The 27340-nt window shown below is 44.8% G+C and overlaps 1 protein-coding gene across 3 annotated transcripts; it reads left to right on the top strand.

Annotated features, from left to right (window-relative positions):
- The first annotated feature begins 4055 nt into the window (after positions 1-4055).
- On the top strand, positions 4056-18310 carry LOC121591717. 3 transcript variants are annotated; one of them, XM_041912563.1, is made up of 4 exons: positions 4056-5911; positions 9958-10054; positions 11526-11699; positions 11793-18310. In XM_041912563.1, the coding sequence occupies exons 1-4, from the start codon at positions 5900-5902 to the stop codon at positions 12833-12835; spliced, it is 1326 nt and encodes a 441-aa protein (XP_041768497.1). In that variant the 5' UTR covers positions 4056-5899; the 3' UTR covers positions 12836-18310. The 3 variants fall into 3 exon arrangements, with proteins under 3 accessions (XP_041768497.1, XP_041768499.1, XP_041768498.1); XM_041912565.1 differs by lacking the exon at positions 4056-5911 and adding an exon at positions 8519-9618; XM_041912564.1 differs by lacking the exons at positions 4056-5911; positions 9958-10054 and adding an exon at positions 11040-11141.
- The last annotated feature ends 9030 nt before the right edge of the window (positions 18311-27340 follow it).

Here is a 27340-nt window from a genome sequence, read left to right as displayed (position 1 = left end):
CCCGCAGACAAAATAGAAAACGTATTAGGATACGCGTGCGTCAAGCTAGTACAGTTTCTTAATCAACCGACCCGCAAAAACCAGAGCAAGGTAAATTATTGGTCATCATAATTGTTGTCATAATTAAAAGTATATATACATATATATATATATACATATATATATATATATATTTAGCAAAATATATATGAGGAAATCTGGTCCTGTAAGCTCGAAAATATGCTCAATTTTACGTTTCTAAAAATTCCATTTGCTGGTAAGTATTGTGTTTCCTCTTTAGACATTTGTGTAATTGCACTGTTTTATTGTTATATCACATCACAAGGATTCGTAAATGAATGATTGCATACGTTTCACTTTACCTTACGCTATCCCCGAAATAACAAATCATACAATTTCTAATGCTAAACCAACGCCAGGATATGGTGTAGCTCAACGTACCTTAAAGAGCTCAGGTACAAAAAAAACACGAAATGTATTTGCATGAATTGCTCGAATGATACTAAACTCAGTTTTTTTACAGCTCATCTGGGACATTTTTAATAGCTTTTAGATCACCTGATCTTTCCATTCATCGTGATGTCACCTAAGTACGATTTCTCAGATCACACTCCTTAGACTGCATATTCTTTCCATTCGTCAGAAGATTGCACTGTCTCGTGATTATGACTCCAGCGCATTCCGTTTAAAAGGCTACCGAGTAAAGCGATAAAAAATTGTTTTTTTTTTCCAGCGTCAATGTGATTGCGATTGCGTCAATGTGATCTGAATAGTTCACCCTTTGAAGCGACCTTAAAAAATCGAGTCACAGATATCTGCAGCAGCTTTCTAGAGCTTCAAGTGAAAATTGGAAGGTTTGGTAACTCGCCATAGAAACTGGAGACATTGGAACAAAATTCGACAGAAGCTTCAGTGCAAGAAAACAAGAGAACAAGCACTCCCCATAAGGCAGTTTTTAGAACTGTCGCATCAACCTATTAAGAAAATTTAAAGCATGATATTTTCAGATCGATCCAATCTATGATATCATAGGGCGCATTGCAGTCAATGAAAAAGTGATGGGTTGGTATCTAAAACCTTCGACATTTCTAAAGGACCTGGAGGTGGTGGTATGTCTAATCTGGCTGTAAAGTCGAACCAAAGTGCCTGACTAAAGTGTCGATTGGTAGATGGAAATATTGAAATTACTCGATAGGGTAAAAACTCCTAACCTTGGACCGCTACATCGTTGGCACCCGACGCGACTGCTAAACTTCAAGGATATTTTGAACATAAACGAATGTTTATTTGCCACTTTGCTCGTTTATTCGTTGAAATAGCATTTACAATTCATAATTGTTCGTCATAAGAAATTCACGGGGGTAGTCCCGTGGTACAGTCGTCAACTCGAACGACTCAATAAGATGTCCGTCATGGGTTCAAATCTAGAATGGACCGTCCCCCCGTAGCAAGGATTGACTATCCGGCTGCGTTGCGTGGTGATGAATGAAGCCTCAAAAGCCTGTATAGGCTGGGCATGTACGCGTAGGGCGCTACGTTAAATAGAAAAAAGTAATTTACGGAGGAAACGAAACTAAATTTGATTTAGTTTAGTAGTACTAAATGACATTTGATAAACGAGATAAAGACCAAACTCTTGGTGGCAACATCTGCGGACCAAACAATAAATAATAATAACCTACGTAGAAGTGACGTACAGATATGTGAACACACTTTTGAAGTCGTCCCAGGATTCACCTATCTTGGGTCAAAGGTCAGCAACGACAATAGCATGGTAGCTGAGTGGCGAGCAATGGTACTGGCTGCCAATCGGTCTTTCTCCAGCTTGAAAAATCAGTTCACCTCAAAAAACCTATCGCGACGGACGAAGCTGGGATCATATAACACCTATATAGTAGCGATACTCACATACGCCTCTGAGACATGGACACTGTCCAAATCTGATGAAACCATCTTAGCCGCTTTCGAGAGGGAAAAGTTCAGAAGGATACTTGGCCGTCCACAAGTCTTTTTATGCCGTCCACAAGGACAAAGGATGCGTGGTAGGCCCAAATTGAGGTGGCAAGATGACGTAAGTATGAACCCTTGGAGTCTTTAGGGATAGATAATAATTGTAAATTTGTACTCTAGACAGAAGATAAAATACCAACTATCCATGTACAGTGTGGGGTGGTCCCGTGGCACATTTGTCAACTCGAACGTTTCAATAACATATCAGTCATGGGTTCAAACCTGGACCGTCCCCCTGTCGCAAGGATTGACTATCCAACTTGCGTTGCGTGACAATGAATTTAGTCTCGAAAGTCTATATAGGATGGCCGCGTAGGACGTTATGCCAAATAGTAGAAATAGAGTAATGTAGAGTTTATAAAATAAGGGTGAAGCAATATAAAACTAACAAATTAAATTAACAAATAAAAATATTACAACAAATAAATATAGAAATACATTTACATGAATTGATAACAATTGCAGCCTACTGATGCAACAGTGCAAAAGGGGCCTAAGCCTGCCTTAGCCACATTATGAGTTATTGGCTATGTAGTGGCGGATTAAGGGTATCGGGAACCCTAGTCGGAAATACGAGTTGAGGCCCCCTGTAAATGGTAAATGTTGTTGGGGCGGGGGGGGAGGGTTGGTAGCGGCACTAAACTTGCTGTTGGGAGATTGAACAGTAAACTTGAAATGCCGTCGGGAGTCCCTTCGATCATAGAGAGTCACAGGCTCTAAATTTTTAGCTAATGGGGGGGGGGGGCAAATGATTCGCCAGCCTCGGGGCCCCAACGGCCATCCTTCCGGGGGCCCTTGTCACTAGTAATCTGTCCATACGGCATACTATAGAATGGCGATCTACGGGGCTCCTAAATCGGCGGGGCCCCAGGCGACCGCCTAGTCCGCCTACCGTTCGATCCGCCACTGTGGCTATGTGTGATAAGTTGGTGCAGCATACGCTCTGCGCCTCTGTTTGCCTTGTCAGCTAAATGTATCCTATACCACTACAGAATCACCTTCAACATGGCTTGTTGCAAAAAATCATGATCTAAATCTCACCACACCTAATAATAACTAAATTGCCGTATTTTTTATTGAGAAGGAACGGTTCAAAAAGGCCGTATTGCTTAGAATGGAACTCTATAATGAAATAGTAACGAACTTTCTCGAAAGAATGTAAACATCTCCATGGGGGTTGCCTTTATATTGAATAAATATTTAAGAAGCTCCCATAACTAACGACTTTTTGGAATCCCTAGAATCTAATTTTTTCCTAGACATTCCACATCCCTAGAGCTAAATAATCTGGAAAAAGCTGATTTGATGACTAAAACTGCTAAAATCAGTCACCCCTACACTGGCAGCGAAACGAATCGTTTAAACAATGCATGTGCGAAACTTTCGTAACGTTCGATATGAAAATTCTTCGCAACACCGAGTTTTCCACCGAAACGAGAAAAGCCTCAGCCTGATTGGATGCAATGGGGAGGATTTTTCGAAAAGGCTTTTTCTGTCGCGCACTCTTCCTTTTTTCGCTCGCACTGTCTATCGCAGCCTGCGCGTTTTACCCGTTTGCCATCGAGGTAGGACAGTTTTGTCCCAACCGAAGCGCCCGTGTGCGTGCGTCAAAACTCGTGATCGAATGAATTGCCAACGCAATTGCTCGGCCAACAAAATTCCAACCTTCCAGCCCGTTTCCGGCGGTGTTGTTAATCCGAGAGAGCAGCTCATTCGATGTGCGTTTCGGCGTGGTGCTAAACTGGTGGCCAATACGATTACGGTACGGGCAAGCAAGTGAACGAAAGGCCGTAACCGTGAAATAATAAGAAGAAGAAAAACCTCGAAAAGAAAAAAGGAAGCAGGAAAAAATCATTCGTGTGTTTGGGGCGTTAATGTAAAGTTATTGCGGTTGTGTTTGAAGTGTGATAAATGAAGTAGTTGTGCAAACGATGCAAGCGAGATAGCGAATTAGGCAGTTTGGGGCGCGCGCGTGACAGAGAGAGCGAGAGAGAGAGAGAGAGGGTGAGAGAAAGAAAGAGAGAGAAGAAGAAAATGGCAAGGGCGAGTGATTAGGAGTGCGTGTGTGCATAAGAGAGAGAGAGAGAGAGAGAGAGCGAGAAAGCAAGAGATAGAGAGATAGCAGAGCGCGGCAAGCGGAACGAAGTAGGAAGTGAAAGAAACAGAAGAGGCGGTAAAGTTTCGGTTGGTGATCGCGGCTCGCCCCAAAAGTACGTGTTGGAAAAGTGTGCTCCCCCTCCCTCGATGAACCCCCGTGGCCTCCCATGGTCAGGGTTGGTGCAGAGTTGCTTTGGTGAAAATGCTGCCGAGCTACCGTGCCCAGTGGAAAATGTCTGCGGCTACCGTGGATTGAAGGCCTGCTGCTGCTGCCCGTGTGCCTGCACGCAGATTTGCGTCCGCTCTGCTGCTGTAAAATGTACCTGTGCACGCGCCTCCGTTACAGTCTGAACGGGCATAGCCGGTGGTGAAACGGTGGTGAAGAAACAGGAAAATAAGCAAATTGGTGTGAATCTCCCCCTCCCCAATAGCAGGTGTGTGTGTGCGTGAGCGAACGGAGCTGAAGGTGACAGTGGCTGAAACATTGATTAACGGGCGTCGAGGTTGACTTCGTCTAGAAAGTGGATTCGCTGTCTTGTCAGGCAGTGTATAGAGCAAAAAGAAAAGCGAAAAAAGCAGCATAGTGCAAGTGTGGTTCTGGCTGAGCGAGATTTGGTCCAGCATTGCGGCAGGAGTTGCTGCTGGCTAGTGCTGGGTGGGTTCCGTGCGCTTCAATATCCCACGTTGCGTTCGAAACCACCGACTTGAGGGTGCGAGGAGACGAACCCGACTCGGTAGAGGGCTGGTGGGTTGCCTGCTGCTAAAGGCGTTGGTGGTGGCCGTGCTGGTCGGCAGTGCTGTGACAGCGGGAGGGGGGTGACGGGGATGAGGCTTGGAGGAGGAAAATTCTGAGGAAAACAACGACCCGCAGTGCGTCTGCGCGCTTCCGAATGAGTGAAAAGCGATGAAGTGAACTGCCCTTCAGTGCCTGCCGCACACAACACATGCAATAATACGCGCACACACACACGGGCACACACTCACAGCATAGAATCGTTCATACCTATACTCCCAAGCTGACACTAGCTGCCACACCGACACACTCACACACATACACTCGCACAGACTAGCTAACGAGTGTCGGACAGCGCCTTTGCGCGAGGACGCATCTCAGTGGTTCAGGGAAGGGGCAGGGAGGCGGCAGGATATTCGAAACTCGATTCAATCGATCGTTCAATTCGAACAGTGCGTGTCGGCGATGGCAGAGTGCTCCAGTGAAGCGGGTCGGCGCTATCTTTCACCGCGCTACGTCGGAGGCGCTGTACGGTAGTGCGCTCGCGAGGGGCCGTGGCCGGAAAATCCGAGCGTTTCGAGGACCCGTGCGGACGGGTACGCGGTGGGCCCGCGGTACGCGCAGGTTGCCGCGGTGTTACTGACCGGTGCACGGACACCAGCCCGGATCGGCCCTGGTGCAGTGGGGCGTGGAGCTTGTGTGTGCGTGTGTGGGCTAGTGCGGGGGAGGGGGGAGGAGTGCAGTTCCGCGTGTGTGTGTCGACGGATGATGGAGCCGGGCGTAGCGGTCATCCCATCGCCTGCACTGCCGTCGTCGCTGTCGTCCGGACTGCTGTGAGCATATTGGGGCGGATTGGCGTGTGTTTGCGGAACTAGGCGGAAGGAATTAGCTAATCACGCGGGGCGACCGCCGTCGTGCTCGCCGCTCGACCGTCCTCCGGCGACTACAATTTCCGGTGGGCAGGTGCCGACGGATGTCGCGTTTATCGCCAGCGAGTGTCGATGCAGCGAGGGGGCTCAAAACAGTGCCCCCTAGGTCACTCTTTTGAGGCATGTCGTAATGGCAAGGGAGGTAGGTATCGAGTGTCAGGACTTATGCAGCCCCAGTGGTTCGAAACCCCCAACTCCGCAACAGTGTCATAACCCGTGTACGTGAACATTTGGTGCTCCCGGTTGTCGCTACTACTGCTGCTGTTGCGGATACTTCTACTACTGCTGGTGCTACTGGCTGTTGGCGTAATGTCCTCTAGACGGCCGTTTCGAGCGACACACTTTGATCGCGTTTGGGTGTGAAATATGGGTAGTTTTTTTGTTGTAGCTGTTATTGCAGAAGTGCCCTTTTCGGCGTCTCGCTCCCGCGGCCATTTTTTCGCCCACTCTCGCTCTACCCTTCAGAGAGTCGGAGGTTTTCGGCGAGCAAAGGGTCCGGCTCGAGCCCGATCACCACCACGACCTGCTTGACGGCTTCCGTGGGCGGGTGAAAAGGTTAATGAAAACAATCCCAGTTGAATACCCTGTCGTTGACAGATGGAAGTAATCGCATAAGTATGCTTATGCGGTCGGTGCGCTACCGTAGGTGCTGTCAAAACATGGCCCTCGGTCCTCGGTATATCCAGTGGGACGTACCGCGATCAACCATGCAAACAACAAAAAAACAGCGTGCAAGTACGATTCATTCATAGTGAATGGGTGTCAATTGTGGTGCTGCTGTAGATTATTTAACACAGACCAGCCCATCTTGACTGTTGCAAATCACGCTTTGTAGGATATACTATTGGAATAGTTTGCTTTGTTAAGTACTTGTAAATAATAATTGGAATTCTGTGGCTATAAGTAACAAAAAAAACTTGTGTCCCTGGATTTAATATGCAAGCTCTTCCTCTAAGATCTTTGGATATGCATTTTGGAAGAAACGATTAAAGCAGGGCCTGTTAATACAATAGTAGTTTCATTCAAAACCATCTAAATATACTGGTTAATGGATCGATTTGTGTTGCTGTCTTTCAGTGTGACTAACCTGGACGCGCGTTACATGTGTGCAGTGAACAGAAGTTGTCCTAGGACTCAAACGCGACAGCGTACCTGCATGCGACTACTGCCAAAGCCATCCTATAAGTATTTTCACATGAATATGGCATGCAGATGATCAGAAGTGCAGGTAGATATTGGTGTGAAGAGAGTTACAAAAAACTCTGTGTGGGAGCTCATAACAAGAGACAAGAAGAGCGTCAATGTTTTAAAGAGAGAGATATAAATAGAGACAGAGAAAGAGAGAGCGAGAGAAAGGGAGCGAGTAGGTAAGCTCAAAGAGATCCTTGATGGAATCTCTGTCGGAGCGAACTGAGTGACTGTTGGAAAATGGGAGCACTCAAGAACGAGAGTGTGAGAAGAGTGCACATGGGATAGGTCAGAATGGGACTAGCTGGAGGCTGGAATGTTGGAGGCTCTCTGGAAAATCAGGATATCTCTTTTCGCACGCTGTTTGATAGCGGTTAGTGGTGTGTGTGTGTGTGTGTGTGTGTGTGTGTGTGTGTGTGTGTGTGTGTGCGTGTGTGTATTCGTAATTTCGGGATAGGAAAAGGAAGAATGGATAACCCGTTTTTCTCTCTCTCTGCAGGAGCACGGGAGGGAGGCGATGGTAGTGGTGCTAGTGGGGTCCGTTTTCAGTATATAGGGATTGTAAATTTATTGCATTGCAAGCGCTACTTTGTCCGAAACGAGGTTACACGACCGCGTTACCGTAAACGACCGACTGTCGATGCCAACTTTCGGTCATGAGGGCAGTGCACTTTGAGTCATCGCGCCGTAGCAATCGTTCTCGAGGTCGAGGTGCTCTCCACCGTGGCTGTGCTGTGCGTTTCGTTGCTTGGGCTGGGCTGGAATTCCGCCACGCAGCGATGTACACTACAAATTGTTTGGCTTTACATTACCGCAAAAGTATCGAGTTTTCAGGGCTATTAGATCACACTCAGCACAGTTGCACACATCCTTCCTATCTATTGTGCCAGTAAGCTGAAGCAGCGCTGGCACACAATTGTGTTTCGTGTGAAGTACGCGAGTGGAAATGGTCCTTCTATCGATATAGGGCAGTGCTTCTATCGATGGTCGGGCTGTGGGATCTATGATGGCGATAAGCCACGTAGAGAAACGATAAGATTCGAACCGCGTAGTGGCACGTGAAGTCTTCTTTGCCCTTTGCCTGGACTTTGCCTGTTTGTTGGCAGTGTTTGAAAAACCGTTCGACCATTAAAAGACTTCCGAAGAAGCTTATGGGTACCACGGTGGTTAACAGTAGGCTTATTGGGACGCGTGTAACGGTGCTTTTGTACCTATAAATCCGAAAAAAGGAGAATTTAGAGAAGCAGCTGGCGAACGTATAGCAGCAAGTGGCAGTTCGTAGTGGAAAATGTAGGGCAAATCAGTGTGGCGTCTGGTGTATGTAGTTGTATCCCTCCGTCAAACTCCCTGTACGAGTGTATATAGTACATACTACAGAACCTTCCTAGCCATTCTAGCCACCCTAACCTTTCTGTGCCTCCAGTAAGCGCTCAATTCTGCCATCAACGAATAGCGGGAGAGTTTTCCAATCCTTTTTTTTTTTCTTCCCCCTGTGCCCGTTGAGTGAGATAGAAAGGCCAAGAAGAGCCGATGCTGCGAGTTGTTCTGTGTTATGTGAACGCTGGTTGGTACTGTCAAACGGGCACATGCGGCCAATGTCAGGGGCCAGCCAGCACTAGCACAGATTGGTGAAATCGGCTACGGCAGTAGTCATTGGAATTTGTAGTTTTCTGTTGTTATACGTTCTCTGTGCACGAAAGTACAACACAAAATTGGAAACAAAACTGTGCTTAAAGACTCATCCCGGGTGTTACCTTTGTGTTCTGTTTTAGATGTAGTTTGGAGCGACCTGTTAACGGTGCTTAATAGTTACTTACGGAAAGGATGTTCCTGCTGTACTGTAGCCTGCTGAAAATAAAGTGCAAGTTTACGAACGATGACGTTAAGGATTTCAAACTCTACTCTCTGTGATAGAAGCGATGTGCAACGGATTTGTACATTGGGTGGTATTAGTAGGGTAAAATTGGTTTACGAAGCCAACCGTTTACAATCCATTTACCCAATGCTGATCACCAATCTGCCACCGGAACACTTAAACTTGTGGCATGAGTGAGAGCGTGTTCCGAGCCTTGTTTCGAGCTGCACGATTGCCCTAGTTCGTGTTTGCACCTACTGAATCGGCCAAAGCTGTTGTTATCCGCGCGCCTGATACTAGACCTTACGATTGCCAAAGGTGCTAGTTGATGCAACATCGATCGGAACCCAACAATCACTACGGAGAGGAAAGGATAAAACATAAGACTGCCGGAAAAAAACACCGTCACACAAATAAAGCAAATAAAGCTAAATCAAAACTCCGCAGCAAGCTACTGCTCGGCATACCAAAGAAATGCAGCACAATGTGAGAGTTTTCTTTTTTTTTTGCTATGATCTTCGAGTGGCTATGGAACCGGAATGCTTCACACGACCGTAGGGCATCAATCCAGGGGCAGTGTCAATAGCAGCAGTAGCATCATCATCATCACCAGCAGTAGTAGCAGTAGCTAAAACAAACACAGCCTGCACACTACGGTGTGCATCGATTTGTTCGTTTGTGAGTGCAACCTCCGCGTTTGTGTGTGTGTAACGTTGAAGATGTGGTCTGCAGCGTTATGTACATTGGGCGTTTCGAAACCGATTTGGGGCTGCAACTGTTTGAACTTTCGCCAAGGAATGTCCGTGGTACGTGGTACTGCTACTGCCCCACCCGAGCGGTTGCCTCAGCCTTTTCGAAAGCAAGCCAAAGCACACTCAAAACTACTTTAATTAGAACCTCCCCAAGCCTACCCCCTCCCACCACAAACTGCCTGCCGCTTCTTGCCAAAAGGTCAGAGCAGCTTGCCTGGATTGACCGATTGGCACTGGCGATACGGCAGGATGGGATGGTGATTCGGTGTAGGTGTGTGTGTGTGTGTGTGTGTGTGTGGGCTGCGATGCTGAGAGCTACAACCCCGGCGAGGCAAAATGCGTAATTTTTCATCACTATATCTGTATGCTTCATTTCCCATTTGCTTTCCGCAGGAGTCTCGTGGCAAGAGGCCTTTAAAAATCTGGGACAGTTGGCGCAATGTCCGTAAAGGTCTCGTAGTAGGTAGCTTCGAGGAGCTAATAGTTAGAGGTACGTGGCCGCTGAGTAACACTAGCTCTGATACCCGCCACTCGATGGTGGCCGAACCGGGGCCAGGTCGTCAGGTGATGAGCAGCACGGTGTGGACGTGGTTTTATTTGCTTGTTTCCCGATGTTACTGTGCATCTTCATAGGATCATTGCTGCGACGACAAATGATTGTGAATCTGCGCTAAACCTGCATAAAAAATATCCCTCTGTCGAAAAACAGGGGAAAATATCGAACAAAAAAAAGTCAACTTATGATATAAAAGGATAAAAAGTGCATACACACACGCGTTTGCTCTCATGTCGCCGTACACATCCTAAGAACATCCTTCCCTGCCCTGTCCCTGCTAGTGCTCAATAACTCGTCCAAAGCGTGTGCACACGGGCAGGAAACAGCACGAAACGAAGTGGGGCCGACACTCGGGTGAGTAGAATGCAAGTGACCGAGTAATGGAAAGTAGGCCAAACTAGGACACAGCGAAACTGCCATTGCCAATTATGACTGGATATGCGCGAGCGAGAGGGTTGCACGCGGGAAAAGCAAGCAACGAAAGCAGCACAGCGTGTGCCATGCTCAGCAAGACATCAGAGACACGGTGTATGCGTGCGTGAAATAGAGAAAGAGAGAGAGAGAGATAATGGAGAGTAGAGTTCTGGAAGCAGAGTTCGTGAAAATGACGGTACATAGAGAGAATCAAAATCCTTACTGCAGGAGTAAAACTCAACCCCGCTCTTCAAAAGAGAAGCGCAGAGGGCGAGACGACCGCCAGAGCGTCCCAGAGTATAAAAGAGTGCTCAATTCACTCAACCGAAAGGTGAAGGAAAATGAGTGGAATCCCTTTTTCACGTGTGGGTGGATTGAAGCAAAAAGTTCTCTCCCTGTCACACACACTCTCTCTCTCTCCAATTCTGAGATGCTGAAGATGATCCTTTCGTGAGTCTCTGCTGAGCATTGAGTGACTCTCACGTATCGCGAAATTGTGAAAAATTGTCCGATCCGCTACTACTTTGGCATACACATACACACAGCAATCGTCGACCATTCTGCTATCAAGGAACGTTGCAAAAGGTGCAATTATTCACACCTCGAAGTAAGTGGTCATCAAACATCAAAACAGTTCTGGGCGTATTGTTCCTAACAGTTTAGAAGCGATTGATTAATCTCGATGGTGGTATTGTGGTTGTACGAGTTAAGGCAAATCTCGGTGAGTTTGGTTACATATCGAGCTCGCTTCGAACTCCGATGTCCAACAGATAACGTGAAGAAAGTAACTACGGCAGAACAAATCACACCACAGTCTAGGAAAAAACAAATCATTTACCAATCGTTACCACACCGTGCTGCATCATCAGCCTCGCCAAACTCTTCCTACGACAGAAAAACGTTCTCTCCTCAATGTTGGCAGTCTAAACCCCTAGCTGACTCGTGTTTTCTCAATTTTGTTTCCTTTGCCTTTGCATTGCTACCGATATAGGAAAAGATAAATTAGGAGTGCCAGCCTCCGAGCCCGTGCGATTGGTGTTGGAATGCGATGGCACACAGGTGGAGGATGGCGAGTATTTCAGGACGTTAGCGAATAATACCGTTCTGCTTCTGCTGCGGCAAGGTGAACGTTGGTATCCTACGGGTGTGGATGTAATTAAAGCTGGTAAGTTTTACTACGGCCACGGAGGTGAATTGACCAGATGGGAGGCATCGTTAGTTTTACTAAAATATCATCTTTTTTTGTTGTTGTTCGCAGCAATATCAGCAATACCAAAGATCGTTTGCGAAACTATACATGCATTGGAGCTGCAGGATGAAACACCCTCCTGGAAGATTATGGATAACAAGGGTCGAGTCACAGTTGTGTTGCATTGGGATCAGCGGCAAGGCGGCGGCCAAGGGGGCGGCGGCGGTGGCGGCAGCAGCAGTAGCGGAGGCCCGGGCGGTTCCAGCATCGGGCTAAGCAACGGTCCGACGTCGGACAAGTTTTCGCCGTCGAAGAAGAGCCTGTCGACGCAGAACTCGATCGACAAGTCGTCCGTGTCGAGCCAGCCTCGCTTCCCCAGTCCGCAAATTACCGTGATCAACCACGATGATCCCCAGTCGCAGATGTACCATTCGGCCCGGCGGCTCTCCAAGCAGGGCGGCTCGTTCGACAGTGCGGTCGGGGCGGTGCACGTGCACACGCCCGAGTGTGCGCACCACGCGCACATGCCTACGCGGGCCGGCAGCCCCGGCGCGACCGAGTGTGACTTTCACTGCTGCGCCCTGCACGAGGAGGGACGCAAGATTGCGGTGCACAAGAATGTGGCCACCTCGCCCATACAAGACGGCTCTGCCAGCCCGCAGCCGCCCCCGAGCAGCCTGTCGGACAGCCGGCGCACCTCCACGACCAAGGGGCACGTGCGCTTCCTGGACATTGGGCCCGAGCGGGACAGCTCCGAGAGCGAAACGGAGAACACCGTAATGGAGGACGAGACGGTGACGTCCGAGAAGTTTCTGCTGCTCATCGACCAGCTGTCCGTCGACCAGAAGCGGCACCTCAGCATCAAGGACATCGGCATCATACTGGAGCGGCTGAGCTCGAAGATACTCGACGTCGAGCGGTTGGATCGCGAGAGCGAGTCCGACGATTGCTACAACTGGACGATCAAGGCGACGATACGCGGGGACGCGCTGCGCGAGCTAGGTGTTATTTACAATGGAAACTATTACGCAATATCAGAGCATCCGGGCTACAAGGAGGAGAACGAGGAGAACGGCGAGGATGCAGAGGAAGAGGACGAGGATAGGTTATAAAATCCGCAACCTGGTTGCTTGAGCGGGAGCGGCTCGCGGTTGCAGATAAGCCCTCTGTAAGCCACCGAATGTTGGTCAATGCGCCCTGTGTTGGCAGGCCGCGCACCACCTGGTGCCGGTGCGGTGCGCGCCATTCCTAGTGATTATCTTTATATTTAGCCGCTAGTAGCAGCGCCACCCATTTGCCGCACCACCTGGTTCACTTCTGGCCAGGGGAACCACTCCACCCCCCCCCCCTTCCTCCTCCTGCTCCCTCCCACGGAGGTAGTGCTCTCTGTGCTAGGGCGGGCAATTGTTTTGGAACGGGGTGGAATTCAGGGAACGAAAACCCTAATATTAGCATATTAGCTATGTTTGTGTGTATGTGTGTGTGTGTATGTGAGTGTGCACGTGTATGCCGGAGAATTTTGTACCCTTTGTTCGAGAGAGACCGAGTGCGCTACAGGAGGGAAGGGTATTGTAGGCGGAAGCAGCAATCACACGGACAGACAAACCACACCTCCTCACGCACACGTAGCAGCAAAACAAACCGAAAAGAAACACCTCCAACTACTGTGTAGCATTTTGTACGGCGTACGATTCATCGTTCAGGATCGGGCAGGCGATCGGTTCCTCGATCCGTAGTCGATTAGCCAGTCAGTCGCATAAAACGAGCTGGTTGAGAAGGGGGAGGGGGGACGGCAAACAAGTGCCAAAGGAGAAGTGACAGATTCATCACCCCAGTTCGGAAAGGCGGGTGAAACGAAGACACACACACACACACGCTCAACAATTGCATCAAATTGCTCCAGTTTATCCACCAAGTGCAGTTCAAGCTAAAATGCGCCAGCGAATGACCTGACTAGGCGAAACAAACACAAAAAACTTGGTTATTCTAGTTAAAAAAAAAAAATGATAATTAAACCCCCTCCCTCTTCACAAGGAAAAACACACACGAACACACACACAAGACAACACAAAACTGGGCTAGCGCCAGAGTGAGAACTCGTTAATATAAAGTAAAACTCGAATAAAAACCTTACAATGATAAACAAAGCAAAACAAAAGTAAAGTAAACGACGCACTGCACGCCATAATAGCCAAACTATAAGGCATCAAACAAAAACAAACTTAAACAAAAAAAAACATGAACATAATAAAAAAACAACAACCGGCATGAGTGTAGTAGAAAATGAGAACAATGTTTTTAAAAACGCTGCCAGTTACGAAAGTAAATTATAACGATCAATAGTGACAAACAAAGATGTCGAATTGCGAAAAAGTGGGAGAGAAAACAAACAATGGAAGCGAATATCAAACACGATAGACATTCGTATCGTTACAAGCGAGCAAAACAAAAAAAAAAGAAAAGAAATGCCAAAGGTGGTGTTGTGAAGCAGAGCAAACGAATAATAGAACACATTCAAATGTTATAATGATCTGCAATCACAATACAAACGAATTGGACTCAGAAGAGGTGAGGGCTGACGGAGGGACAAAAACAAAACAAAAAAATAAATAAACCGCACATCATTGTAATCATTACCTAGAAGAGAAACTAACGAAAAAGTATTACTAAGCTGTGGCGATCGAAGGGGTGGTAGAGTATAACATAAAACGAAGCAATTAAATTAAACGGAAGAAGCAGAGAAAAACAGAACAAAAGTCAAACTTTAAAACTGGCACTGTGAAAGAGAAGAAAACTAAGTCATAAAGAAAATCCACGATCCATACAAACGAAATATCGTAAACGGACGTCGTATGGTCGGGTTAGCTTGTTATTAAAAACAAACAAAAACCTACAAAAAGTATAAATCATTGGATTGGACTTGAACCGGGAGCGATCGTGTATCGAACATTTGTAGTTGAACGAAAACAAAAAATGAGAGTAATAAAACCAGTGTGCGAATGCAACAAGAGGACAATTTCAAGCAAGTAGGGTAAACAGCCGTACTAGACTAGATTTATTTGTAAAGTATATAGGAAGTGCAAGTGGAAGCAGGAGTAACGGGAAACCAAAATACTACTTGCACGATGCCGTTAAAACACATCTAATTCGATGATAGAATTTGAATAAATTTCAAATAACCGCAACCCCATACTAAGAACAGCTGGGCGTGATTTAATTTAATAAAAAAAAAACACTTAGCAATCGTAAACCGATAGAGACGTGCTCGTTAGTGGCAAAAATACACTGACACACAGAAAAAGAAAACCAAAACCAAACATGCAACCCTGATTAGACAGGCAACGGCTGGATCAGCTCACTAAACAGCGACACAAACACACAAAAAAGACACTTAATAGTACGAAAACCTTTAATTGCAAAAGAAGAGTCTCAGTTAAGGCAGTTGTTATAATGAGTGAATACAGTTGAACAAACAGTGACAGCAGCAGAGGAAAAGAAACGCTACAGAGACAGAAGTGAGAAACATGGACAAAAAAAAAACAAAACAAAACAAAACAAAAAGTAATAATAAATAATAACAAAACTATAGAGCTCGGCAGCCCGCAACGCAACTACAAACGTGCCATCAAGGACACTATGGTAATCTAATTGAGTATTTGAAGATAATCGTACAACATGACACCTTTTCCCGCTCCAGTTCCCATTCCCTCCAGAAAATTATACGCTCCCCTAAATCCTCAAAACAAACAAATGTAATGGAAAACAAACGACGTTCTTACTTGCACCACTACCACAACACGAGAGTTTAATCGAACAAACAAAAAAAAAACAAGAAAAACCCCAAATAAAACAAAGATTTAGAAAAAAAACATAAATTGCCTATCAAACTGGGTGGCAAAACAGATAACGCAAAAAACACAAAATAAAAAACAAAAACACACACAACCACACACTAACCAAGATAGGGTTCAGACCCAGCACAGGTGTATGCGATGAATGGTATATGGTACGTTGCTGGGTACTGGAACCGCTTTGGGTAAAATAATATATATTATATTATTGGTAAATGAGTATTTGCAGCAGATGTTATCATCGACGGGGAAATCGTTCAATGATTATGCTACAAGTAAACTTGTTGAAGGAGTCGTGTGTTAAAGGAGGAGGAGGAGGAGGAGTAAAAAAAGTGCAATAATCAGTCAGACACGTCAGTCACGCGTATACTTTTTTCGGTGAAAATACGTACACTGCGAGAGCAGTAAATCAGTGGGAACCAGCCCCGTTTGGAGCTGGAGGTTGCCAATCAGGACGCAGCAGATATTTACGTTTGGCTGTATTTCTTGTTTGTACACTCACTCACCCCCAAACACATACACATACAAACACAATGAACACACTTAGTGAAAATGGCATTGTTTGGTACCGGTGCAGGAGGGAGTGGAAGCGTTTTGCGCCTCGAAGTGGCGAAACACTGTATGCGCGGTGGTTTCGGAAAATTGGAATCGAAATAAAAAAAAACGTAAATGTATTAGAAAGTATGCACATATGCACATATTGCTGTGTATACGTGTATGTGAAATTATGCATGTACATGTGTATATTTGTATGTGTGTGTGTATGTGTAGAGGTGTATGTATGTGTGCGATCGAGGGGGGGGGGAGATGTCGGTCGAAAGGGGCGAGCTTGAAAGTGGAGTAATGCTGGACTGGGTGCAATCTGTGGTAGTTTTGGGGCGTAATACTCTTACCGTTTGCCTCTAAAGTTCACTACAGTTGCAACTGATCAGGCTCAAATGCGTACATAGGACTACACTGCGCAACGTCTGCACCAAGCGTCTTCTTTCCTCGTAGTTCTGGTAACGGTTGCTGCTGTTAATTTGCATGTGCGTGTATGTTTTTAGGTAACAGTCTTCTTTTCCATCAACTATTAGACACGCACACACTTACACTCAGACACAAACAGTACCTGTGTAACAAAAGGTTGCAGCGCGAAGGCTATTTGCATGAATGAAGGGCTATTTGCATGATAGTCCGCTAGGGGACGGAATTTTACGTTTATTCGTAACAGAAAAGAGCCCCCATCTCCTTGACGCATCGTGAAGTAGATTTATTTACTTTTTAAGTTAATAATAGTGTACCACTGCCATTAGTTATCATATAAATCGTATCAGGGTCGGGAAGAATCTTTTTTTTTATAAAATTATGATTAAAATGTCTATAATGGTTTTTAAAGGTGTTTGCTGTTATTGAGCCTTCAAAAACTTTTATTTGGCCAATAATTTATATTAAAGGAAGTACAAACACTCCCACACGCACATTCATTACTTACGCAAGAGCACTGGAACAACGTTTGTTCAACGTAAATGCATTATCGCTAAAGAAGCATCTGCAGTTTAGACGCCTTAGGTCGGATCATTGTCAACGAGATTGTGTGTTCGCTTCAAAAACCTGTTTCGTGATTGACTGCCAGTATTCCTATCTTTTGTCACCTCAATTTGCCAAAAAACGCATGTCTGCCAATTATCTATCCTGTGCCAAATGCTACATGTGGTCTGATGAAGGTAGAGAGTCGAAGAAACTTTTTTTGCCTAGCTCGAGGATATTTAGTACGATAATAAGAATAATGGCTTTTGTAACTTTTGTATGTACCGGCTATCCGTTTTTATAGTATTAATTTATTCTTGAACGATTCATTGAATGGTATGGATTGGTTTTTTTTATCAGATGCTCAAGGATGTTCGTAACGAAAGTGAGTTGAGCTTCATCAAGATCTACCGGCAGCACTCGATTCGCCACACCACTGGCTAAGATTACCTGTTTTCTCTTTGCTCTGTAATCAGAATCAGGAGTGGAAGTAATAAGCAAATAGTAACAAATCTTGTCACAGTGTACATGAATGGATACGTTACTTTGTTAATCCATTGTATGTATAATGAGTACCCGGTTTAAAACAGTAACAAGCAAAACTAAACAATCTTTATCATCGGTGTAGTTGTGTGTTGAGTTCTAATAAAGCCGTGCGGAGATGGCTTCCGTCACTTTGGTTGCTACTGTTTCTTGCATGATGCAACGTGCACGCGAAACTTCTTACCATCTACCAGTCTACAGTTTGATGGAATTTAGTTACAATCTTACGTCTCCTTCTCTACTGTGCAGCAACAATATTCCAGACAGAAAAATGGAAATTTTATACGTATTTATTTTTGCTTGAAATATGTTTAAGCCATATCCAATAACGAACCATCGTGTTCGGTTTAAATGTTATCGAGGCGTTGCTCAAATTAGCAGGAAAATACACACGCCAAGCAACGTGACTAATACAACAAATCATTGAATACATAAATAGGTACTGATTCGTAAAACCAAACACAAAAAGAACATATTAATTTGAAAGCAGGTGTGGAAACGTCAAGTGAGAAACGGCTAATACGTATGATTCCGACAAGAGCGGAACGATACAAACGAGCAACGTACCTAAGTAGGAGGGCAAATCAATTGGCAAGCGAGCAGTAAACCCTGCCCAATGATCGCGGGAAAATCCGATGTGTTGTGCTATCTTGTCCCGGTGAAAGAAGGGCACCGGGAATTACACATCTACAACAACACGAACATAAACACACAGACACATTCGTAGACACAGCTAACGAGTTAAATTATATATGACACTGCCCTAAGCCCTACGGTTTGACACCACAGGAACTCCTCGTAGCGAACGCTGTGGAGGAATGCAATGCGCTAGGGGGAACGCTAACATACGACCGCCTGCAGGCCGCGTTAAATTCAATGCATTAACATAAAAAAAAGGAAAATGCAATTCCCAGCGTAAAATCACATGCAAAGGTACAGCGGTACATAGAAACGAACTTAAAAAAGTAAACGGCACGTTAAAACGATACCAACCCTACACATACATCAAAACTGGAACGTTATCCTTGCGCCGGTTTGATCTATTGCGTCAAGCAGTCCCTAATTGTGCAGCCTCCGAGATATATTACCGAAGCATAACCGTAACACTAGTGAACAATCGCGCCAAAGCCAAAGCGCACGAAACGAGGCGCCTCCATTAACGGAAAAATACACACAAACATACACTTCGCGTAATGCAATGCAAAGGTAAAGGATACTATCTAAAACCCCTACTAATCGACTGTTCGTACCATTCTAGATGAGAGGGGGGAGGATAGCATAAACCTTCCCCTTACTGCACCGTGCATAAGTAGCGAAACCCTGAGGGTTCATGCCGGGGAAGGGTGGGGGGGGAGAGGGGTCAGACAGGAACGGCGTTGTAGAACTTTCATCCGCCAGCTAGAAGGAAAAAAGAGCAGAAAAAAGAAAGGAACAGCGGCAATAGAGCGGTTTAGAAAACGAGGGAAAAGAAATAATAGAAATATAGCAAACTTCTAATATAAACGATATCGTAACATATTTTTTTAAATATATAAAAGAGAGAAAAGAAAAACGTCAAAAAATATAACACTGAACGCGATGGAATGCCTGCGGACCGGAGTGTTGTTTCGAGAGCTAACAGGCGCAAAGAGCAAAGAGGGACAGCAAAGGTGCAGCGAAAAAACATAAACGATCCGGCAAAGGGATGTCACTCAATCATGGTGGAGGAAAGCTGGGGGAAAATAATGGTGGAACACGCAGCTCTCGTAGTTGACAGATACTTACCGGAATGTAGCCGCATGATTTCTACTACCACACATACTGCATAACAGGAAAATAATCTACCCCTCCCCTTAAAAGCTAAGCGTGGTATACGTTGCTAATCAATCCACTGATTATCGCAAACGGAACTCGGAAAGCGATGCACTTACACGTACCCGTACAACATAGACAAAACGAAAAGAAAAAACAACAACATCACACGCACACATACACAAACACACACACAGACATTGATGAAAGTCGAATTCATTTAATACCTAGAATTATTAATCTAAATATTCACGTATTTAAATGGTGACTGGTCGAAGGATCACGGCCCTTGCGGCGGGTTAAGTAGCAGAACAGTGGCAAAAGAAAATTATGGAAGAAAACTAATTAAACGGGTTTTGAATATAATTCAACAAAGTGAAACAGAATAGAACAAACGAGTAACCAAACAAAAAAAAAAAACTAGATCGTGCATGGGACAAGCATGCTACACGTCAGGATCGTCTGCGCTAAATGCACACGTTAGCAACAATAGTGCGCATACTGCGGGAGTACGGAAATGAGTAGGCTCCAACCATCACATTAGTAAACACACTGTGACACAAACAAATAAAAAAACACACATACACTCTCACACACAAGAATTCATTTCTGTTTGTAAAACAAAACCAAACAAAAACCACACGTACACATATAGACAGACATTAAGCAAATCAGATCACTGTTACATCTACTACTATATATACGTTAAATCGGGTATTAAACTATATGCATACATAAATCGGCAAACACCGAAATTGCCCAAAGAGAATGCATGGCGTTTTTTTATGTTTTTAAAACACTCATACATAGCAAGCGCATTGGTAAAGTGACTAACTTCTATCCTCGGGTGCACCAAATTTAAACCTCACTGAACACTACTTACAGGACACTCCCACACTAACACACGTACACATACAAACATCGACAGCCATTTGCAAATAAATAGCAAAAAGACGAATAATAGCAGAGGAAACTGGAAAACAACCACTTCTCCATAGTCGCTCCTCCCCCTTACACCCCCTTAACGCACCCAGCGCTAGCCTAATGGGTGGTTTGGAGGCAAACGTAGGAAGAGAATAAAGTAAAACGAAAAAGAAGCCAATGAAGAAAAACCGGTACGATGGTAACTAAAGAGCAAGATGACGAAGAAACCGATTGTTTTGTGGTAGTCGATTGGGTGTAATCCTAGTCAATCGAAGACGATTCATTGGATCCTGCAAACCTCTCCACGACATAAGAGAGTCGGGGGATGGCCGCCGGGTGCGGTGGAAAGTGTTGTTACACACCGTGTGCGCACAACAAAAATGGTGCCGAAGGAGAAAGTACGCAAAAAAAAAACAAGTATGAAAGTATATTTAAAGAAACAAAGAAAAGTAAAAAATAACTAATGTTTTGTATAGAATATTTCTGTTATATTATGTAAAAATTATTTAAAAATGAATAAAAATTAATCGCTTAAGAAGTTTAAAATAAAATTACAAAAGAACGTCTTATCTTAACTCGGGTGCCAAAAAACTGATGGAGAATCACCTGATTGGCCCCACGTGGCTTGGTCTCGCAACATATGCTGCTGAAGGGTATTCGGCCGCACCGGATCTTTACCACCCTCACCAAGCAGCTCCTGTCGAACGCCAGCGAAACGAGGACACTCGAATATGATATGTTCTCATGTTCTCAGTGAGGACATGTCTTCATGTTTCCGTGTCTGTCAGGTACCAATGTCGGGCAACACGCCCACCGTGTATACCTACTTGCCGTTTCACTGACGGCAGATGCAAGAAACCGTGACTTGGCCGTCGCTGGGGACGCTGTGATTCAGCATTGGACGCGACAAAGCGGCAACCACGCGCCCTGCTTTCTCCGTGATCTGGCGGACGTGCGGCATTCAATGAAGGTGGTCGTAGAACGCCAAGGTAGCGGACGCTATGAGATGACTTGATCTCTACGTTGCCAACGTGGATGATCTTCTGCCTCGGTTTCTTGACGCTGGAAATGGGAACCATGTCGGTTTTGGTAGGTGACAGCTAGGGGTGGATTAACCAGTACGCAAACTAAGCGGCCACGTGGGACATCGTGGAAAGGAACTCGCATCGACACATCAAAAAAGCCTACATTAGTGTGGTCGCTTAGGTGGTAGTTCCAAATGGTGTTTAGCCATCCAACGTTGGACTTCTGCAACCGCCTTCTCAGCTGGTTCCTAAATGGGAAATGAGGTTGGGTGCAGGCTAGTAATCGGAACATTACGATCTATATCTGTGAGTGGATTCCAGTCCAATAGGTCTTATTCTCCTTCTATTTTACGAGATAGGGAAGATCTAATGGTATATGCCTGTCTGGATTGCTATACAGACCAGAACGACATAACCGACCAGTCGTAGCAGAACGAATGACTTTTACTAAATGATGTTCTTGTCAAATTATGGGCGATAATTTGCTGTCCCATGTACATTGTATGACTCTTTGCTAGGCGTTTGTATGGTACTATTTAAGTGTAAAGTGGCAATGAAGTGTGGAGTGATAAGTAGATTGGCAAAGGATCTCGATCTTTTTGGGAAAGTTCATCTCTACAAATCATTGGTATTGCCAATGGTTCACTTTTGATCCTTGATTTTATTTCTTGGCAACAAGGAACAAATTAAAAGGCTTCAAAGGTTACAAAATCACAACATGAGGTTAGTTCTGGAGTGCAGTCGACGTACGCCGACCACTGTAATGCTAGATATTCTTCAATGGATGTCGGTAAAGCAGAGGATTGTGTACCATGACCATGATCTTCATTTTTTAAACATTAAATGTTGCCTGGGTGTCTGATTGAGAGCATAATTCGTGGGTACGACGTCCATCGGCACTGCACACGCAGGGCTAGTGAATCGAGGATACCCAACTTGCATTTACAAAGTGCCAGAAACTCCTTGTTCTTCAAAGGGATTCAACGGTACAACAGTTTACCCGGTGAACTTAAAAATGCAAGAAGCTTGCTGGATTCCAAAAGTAAGTGCGTCATATATTGCGTGCTCAGTCCTTTGCTTTCTATACTGTTTGTCAACGATTGTGTATCTGTGCTCCCTCAAAATAGCTGTCTTCTCTACGCCGACGATGTAAAAATCTTTTTACCTGTTGCCTCATCTCATGACTGTAATGTCCTCCAGCATGTGTTGGACAAATTTTCTGATTGGTGTTGTCTCAATGGTCTCCGTTTATGTCCTCAAAATGCTCTGTCATATCGTTTGGTCGTTCATCCTACAAAGTTCTCTGGAACTACTACATTTGTGGCTCTCAACTTGTTCGCGTCTCATCATTGAAAGATCTCGGTGTATGGTTGGACGAAAAATTACTGTTTAATGTACATGTGGAATTTGTCCTAAAAAAGCCAACAAAGCTCTTGGATTAATCCTTCGTTTATCATCCGAGATAAGAGATCCAATGTGCCTTAAGTCCTTGTACTGCTGTTGGGTCCGTCCCACTCTTGAATACGCTGCAGTCGTTTGGTCTCCACCCGGTATCCTGCCATGGCAAGGCTAGAGAAAGTCCAATGAAAATTTACCCGTATTATTCGTCGCTTCCTTCCCGATCAGTCGTCTATTCCTCCATATCATGTCCGTTGTCGCCTGCTTAGTTTGGAACCTATCCAAGTCAGATATTCTATCATCCAGTCCCTTTTTGTTGCCAATCTTCTCTCCTCTGATCTTGATTCCCCATCTCTCTTGTCGTGTATACCCCTTTAAGTTCCGTCTCGACCCTTACGCCCCAGAGCTCCCCTCTACATAGAATTTCACCGAACCCGTTACGGCCAAAATAACCCACTCCTACGAGCATTGGCCACCTTCAACGACCACTCCGATCTCTTCGACTACCATATCCCACCCTCCCGTTTCCGCTCCCTCCTTCGCAACACTATCACCCTTCCCACTCCATAATTCGTTAACCCGTAGATTCCTTCCTCTCCTTAGTTTTTTATATTCCTTAGCAACATATTGTTAAGCCTTAGGCGGACAATTTAATTAAATAAATAAATAAATAAATAAATAAATATGTTATATATTATATTACTATAATCTTTATATATTATAATTAAAAATTGATAAATATATAAGAAAGAGTCAACATACGTTTCAGACACGCGCGCGTAAGTGGATATTTGGGATCTATTTGGGGGAATTTACGGTTAGCACACGGTCTGGGAGGTCACAACAGGAGTGACTCATTGATGATTGTAAGTGGCCAATTCCAGATACATTAGGTTCACCTGCTTTGGAAGTTAGTGCCCTAGAGCCAACCATTGGCACTAGTGGAACTGGCCATATGCATGTTGCAGTTGTGTTCTGATAAGTAGTGCGCCGGATCCATTAGTTAGTTCTTGGGGAGCTACGTAAGAGATACATTAGATTCTCCTGCTTCGGAAGGTAGTGCCCTGGAGCCAGCCATTGGTGCCAGAGACCCTGGGGCCCTGGGTGTCCTGATAAGTGGTGCGCCAGATCCGTTTATTGGTTCTTGGCGGGCTACGTAAAGGATGCTAGGGAATACTATTGTATTCGATGGAGTATGACCCGTTTTTTCTTGATGAAACTATGTTGGTCATCTTGGGTGTGTGTATGACTTGGACAGTTCCTCTGAGAGTTTTCCGATGCCACCACTTGCTCGTACAAAATATTTCAATATACCTATCAGAGCAATATTATCGTAAAGACACTTCCTACGTTCTCAAACCTGTGTTGGTGTAGGAGGTGAGACTTATCATCATCATCATCATCATTCGATTTGGGCAATGATAATAAGTCCTAACTCCTACCCCAATACAGGTTTGAGAAGGTCGGAAGTATCTTTTATCATCATAATTCGATTCTCTTGGTACTGTCATCAATTCATACGACATAAAAACATGCCCGTCGTGGGTTCAAACCCAGAATGGACCAAACCACCATACGTAAGACTGAATATCCTACTAAGGTCACTAATAAGTCACTTAAAGGCAAGCCTTTTAGTCGTACAAGCAAGCCTTCCCAAATAGCCAGAATTGCTTAAGCAGCTCATTTTGGCACGCTAAAGATCGCTGCTCTAATTCGCCTTTTGCAGTAGATAAACAGCATCAAAGTTCTATGTGGGTCTTTCAAACAGCGCCTAAGCAGCTTCCTTATGCCACGATGCCAGGGATTATTTTTCTTTGTGATTTATTTTCAAGCAAGCGTCATCGATGAAATAAACAACAAGATTTGTTTCGTTTAAACACATATGTATGTTTTTAAATCCTTTGGATTGATGAATTACACAAAATTTTACACAATTTACTGATAATTCACAATCACTTCACTCAATATTCATTCTTCATTTAACGAATCTAACTTGTGCAGCAGAAATTATTGCCGGCGTCCGTCTTTAACACTTTGACAAGAGCCACCTTTAACCGATGTCATGCATCAAAAAGCTATAAAGTTCCACCAAGTTCAGTACCCTTTCTTAACAAGCCTTCAAGTTCCATCATGAACCCTACACATAGTGCTAATCAGCCGCAAAGTTCCAAAGAGTACCATGTGCCTGTTAAAAAGCTCCATAGTTGCGCAAAGTACCGTCTATCTCTTAATCAGCCACAAAGTACGACATCGGAATGAGTTTCGTTAAACAGCCCTAAATCAGCTATAAAGTACGAGCTGGCTATTTGGGTTAGTCGACAACGGTTGTTATGTGCCATAGAAGAAGAAAAAGTCAAATTGGCCTGGTCACTACAACGTCCAATATTTCCTTTTAAGAGAAACTGATTCAGGGACTCATAGCGATCCAGGGACTTTTAAAAACCCATACCGGTGTTGGGACATATGCTAGACCTAAATAACTGTTCGAATTGTTCATATAACTAATATCACATTTTTTTCTTTCTATTATGAGTTCATAGTATGCCGATATTTTGTATAACGAATAACTTTGATCATAGTAACCTATGATTCACTTTGGTTATAAGTTTCTATCTGAAATAAATTCATTCTGTTCCTAACCATAAAATACGCTGATTGTTTGCACCGCTGCCAATAGGTTATGGGCCCAGAATAGTACGATATTTGAAGCAGTGTAATTTTCAATCAAGTGACAAGAAAACGAAGATGAATTCAACTTCCACTGGATCCTCAAGCGCTGCAGGTAGTAGCATAGTTTCGTCGAATCTTCTTGGCATCGAACGTCTTACCGGTAGAGAAAATTGGGACACTTGGAAGTTTGCGTTACAAACCTTCCTTGAGCTCGAAGATCTCTGGTGCGTGGTAAAGCCGACAAAGAATGACGACGGGAGCTACGTAGCCGTGGATGCAGGCAAGGATCGCAAGGCAAGAGCAAAAATAATTCTTCTTCTTCATCCGTTGAATTATGTGCACGTCAAGGAAGCAACGGCAGCAAGAGAAGTTTGGGCTAAGTTGGAGAGAGCTTTTGAAGATTCTGGTCTTACTAGAAGAGTCGTACTGCTCCACAAGCTGATAAAAACGGATTTGCCGTCTTGCGAATCCATGTCCGAATACGTTAATCGCATAATTTCAACGTCGCATAAACTCCACGGAATAGGCTTTGCGATTTCCGAAGAGTGGATTGGAACGCTTCTATTGGCTGAGTAGTTTGTCTGAGCAATATCGTCCAATGATAATGGCTTTGGAAAATTCAGGTATAGCCATTACTGGAGACGTTATCAAAACAAAACTTCTACAAGAAGTGCCAGCCACATCCACTGAACCAGCGTTTGTTGCAAAAAGAAAAGTTTCTGGAAAAAAATTTAAAGAACAGAATCCTCCGAAAGGGCCGAGATGTCGGAAATGTTCCAAGTACGGCCATATAGAAAAGGATTGCTACAGTTCGAAAAAGGAAAATACGTTTTGCACAGTGCTTTCTACTATCGGGGCTGCCAATGGCGAAGATTGGTATTATGACTTGGGAGCTAGTGTTCACATGACACGAAACGCGGAACTCCTACAAAATGTGAAGCCATCGAATGGTACTGTGATAGCGGCTAACGGCGGTAATATGAAAATCACCGGAACGGGATCGTACATAGCAAAGCCTTCGTGTAGCAACGATGAGATTCATGTTTGTGATTACCAGACCTATCAGTGAATTTATTGTCCGTCAACCAGATCGTCAGGAAAGGATACATTGTCGTTTTTAACAACGATGGATGCAAAGTGATTGGCAAAGATGGCGATGTGGTAGCTACCGGCAGCCATGAAAACGTCCTCTTCAAGCTTCAAGAACGCAAGCAAGGTAAGAAAAATGCTTTGGCGGTTTCATCTACAGGAAGCTTGGAGTTATGGCACCAACGGATGGGACACCTAAACATCAACGGTGTGCGCAGCCTCGCTAACGGATTGGCAGATGGAGTCAATATCGACGGAGGAAGCATGGCCGACTGTAAGGTGTGTCCGATGGGCAAACAGAGTCGCCACCCATTCAGCAAGGAAGGATCGCGTGCGGCTGAGATATTAGATTTAGTTCATTCTGATATCTGCGGGCCGATGGAGGTTAAGTCACTAGGTGGAAACCGTTATTTTATTATCTTTATTTACGATAAATCCCGCCGGATGTGCACATACTTTTTAAAAACTAAATCGGACTCTGAGGATGCGCAAGTTTTCCAGGATTTCCACGCAATGGCAGAACGGCAATCCGGAAGAAAGCTTAAGGTCCTCCGAACAGATATCGGTAAAGAATACGTAAATGCTACATTCAAAAAACATCTGAGTAAGTACGGAATAGTTCATCAGAAATCCAATGCGTACACACCGGAACAAAACGGTATGGCGGAACGAGCGAACTGATCGATCGTAGAACGTGCAAGGTGCATGCTTTACATGGCTAAGCTTGCAAAACATTTTTATGGGCGGAAGCTGTGGCAATGGCTGTATATTTGCTGAGTCGTTCCCCAACCAAAGGTAACGAAGTAACTCCGGAGGA

This window comes from Anopheles merus, chromosome 2L (genome assembly GCF_017562075.2).
Source record: "Anopheles merus strain MAF chromosome 2L, AmerM5.1, whole genome shotgun sequence".
Classification (NCBI taxonomy): Eukaryota; Metazoa; Arthropoda; class Insecta; order Diptera; family Culicidae; genus Anopheles; species Anopheles merus.
This window is presented reverse-complemented; position numbering and strand designations above follow the sequence as displayed.

What these genes read in the sequence shown, in the direction of transcription:
- LOC121591717 (XM_041912565.1), top strand. Translation starts at nt 9,532, where the DNA reads ATGTGGTCTGCAGCGTTATGTACATTGGGCGTTTCGAAACCGATTTGG. An exon ending in TTCGCCAAGGAATGTCCGTG is followed by an intron (nt 9,619 to 9,957) that starts GTACGTGGTACT and finishes TGCTTTCCGCAG; the next exon opens with GAGTCTCGTGGCAAGAGGCC. An exon ending in CGAGGAGCTAATAGTTAGAG is followed by an intron (nt 10,055 to 11,525) that starts GTACGTGGCCGC and finishes CTACCGATATAG; the next exon opens with GAAAAGATAAATTAGGAGTG.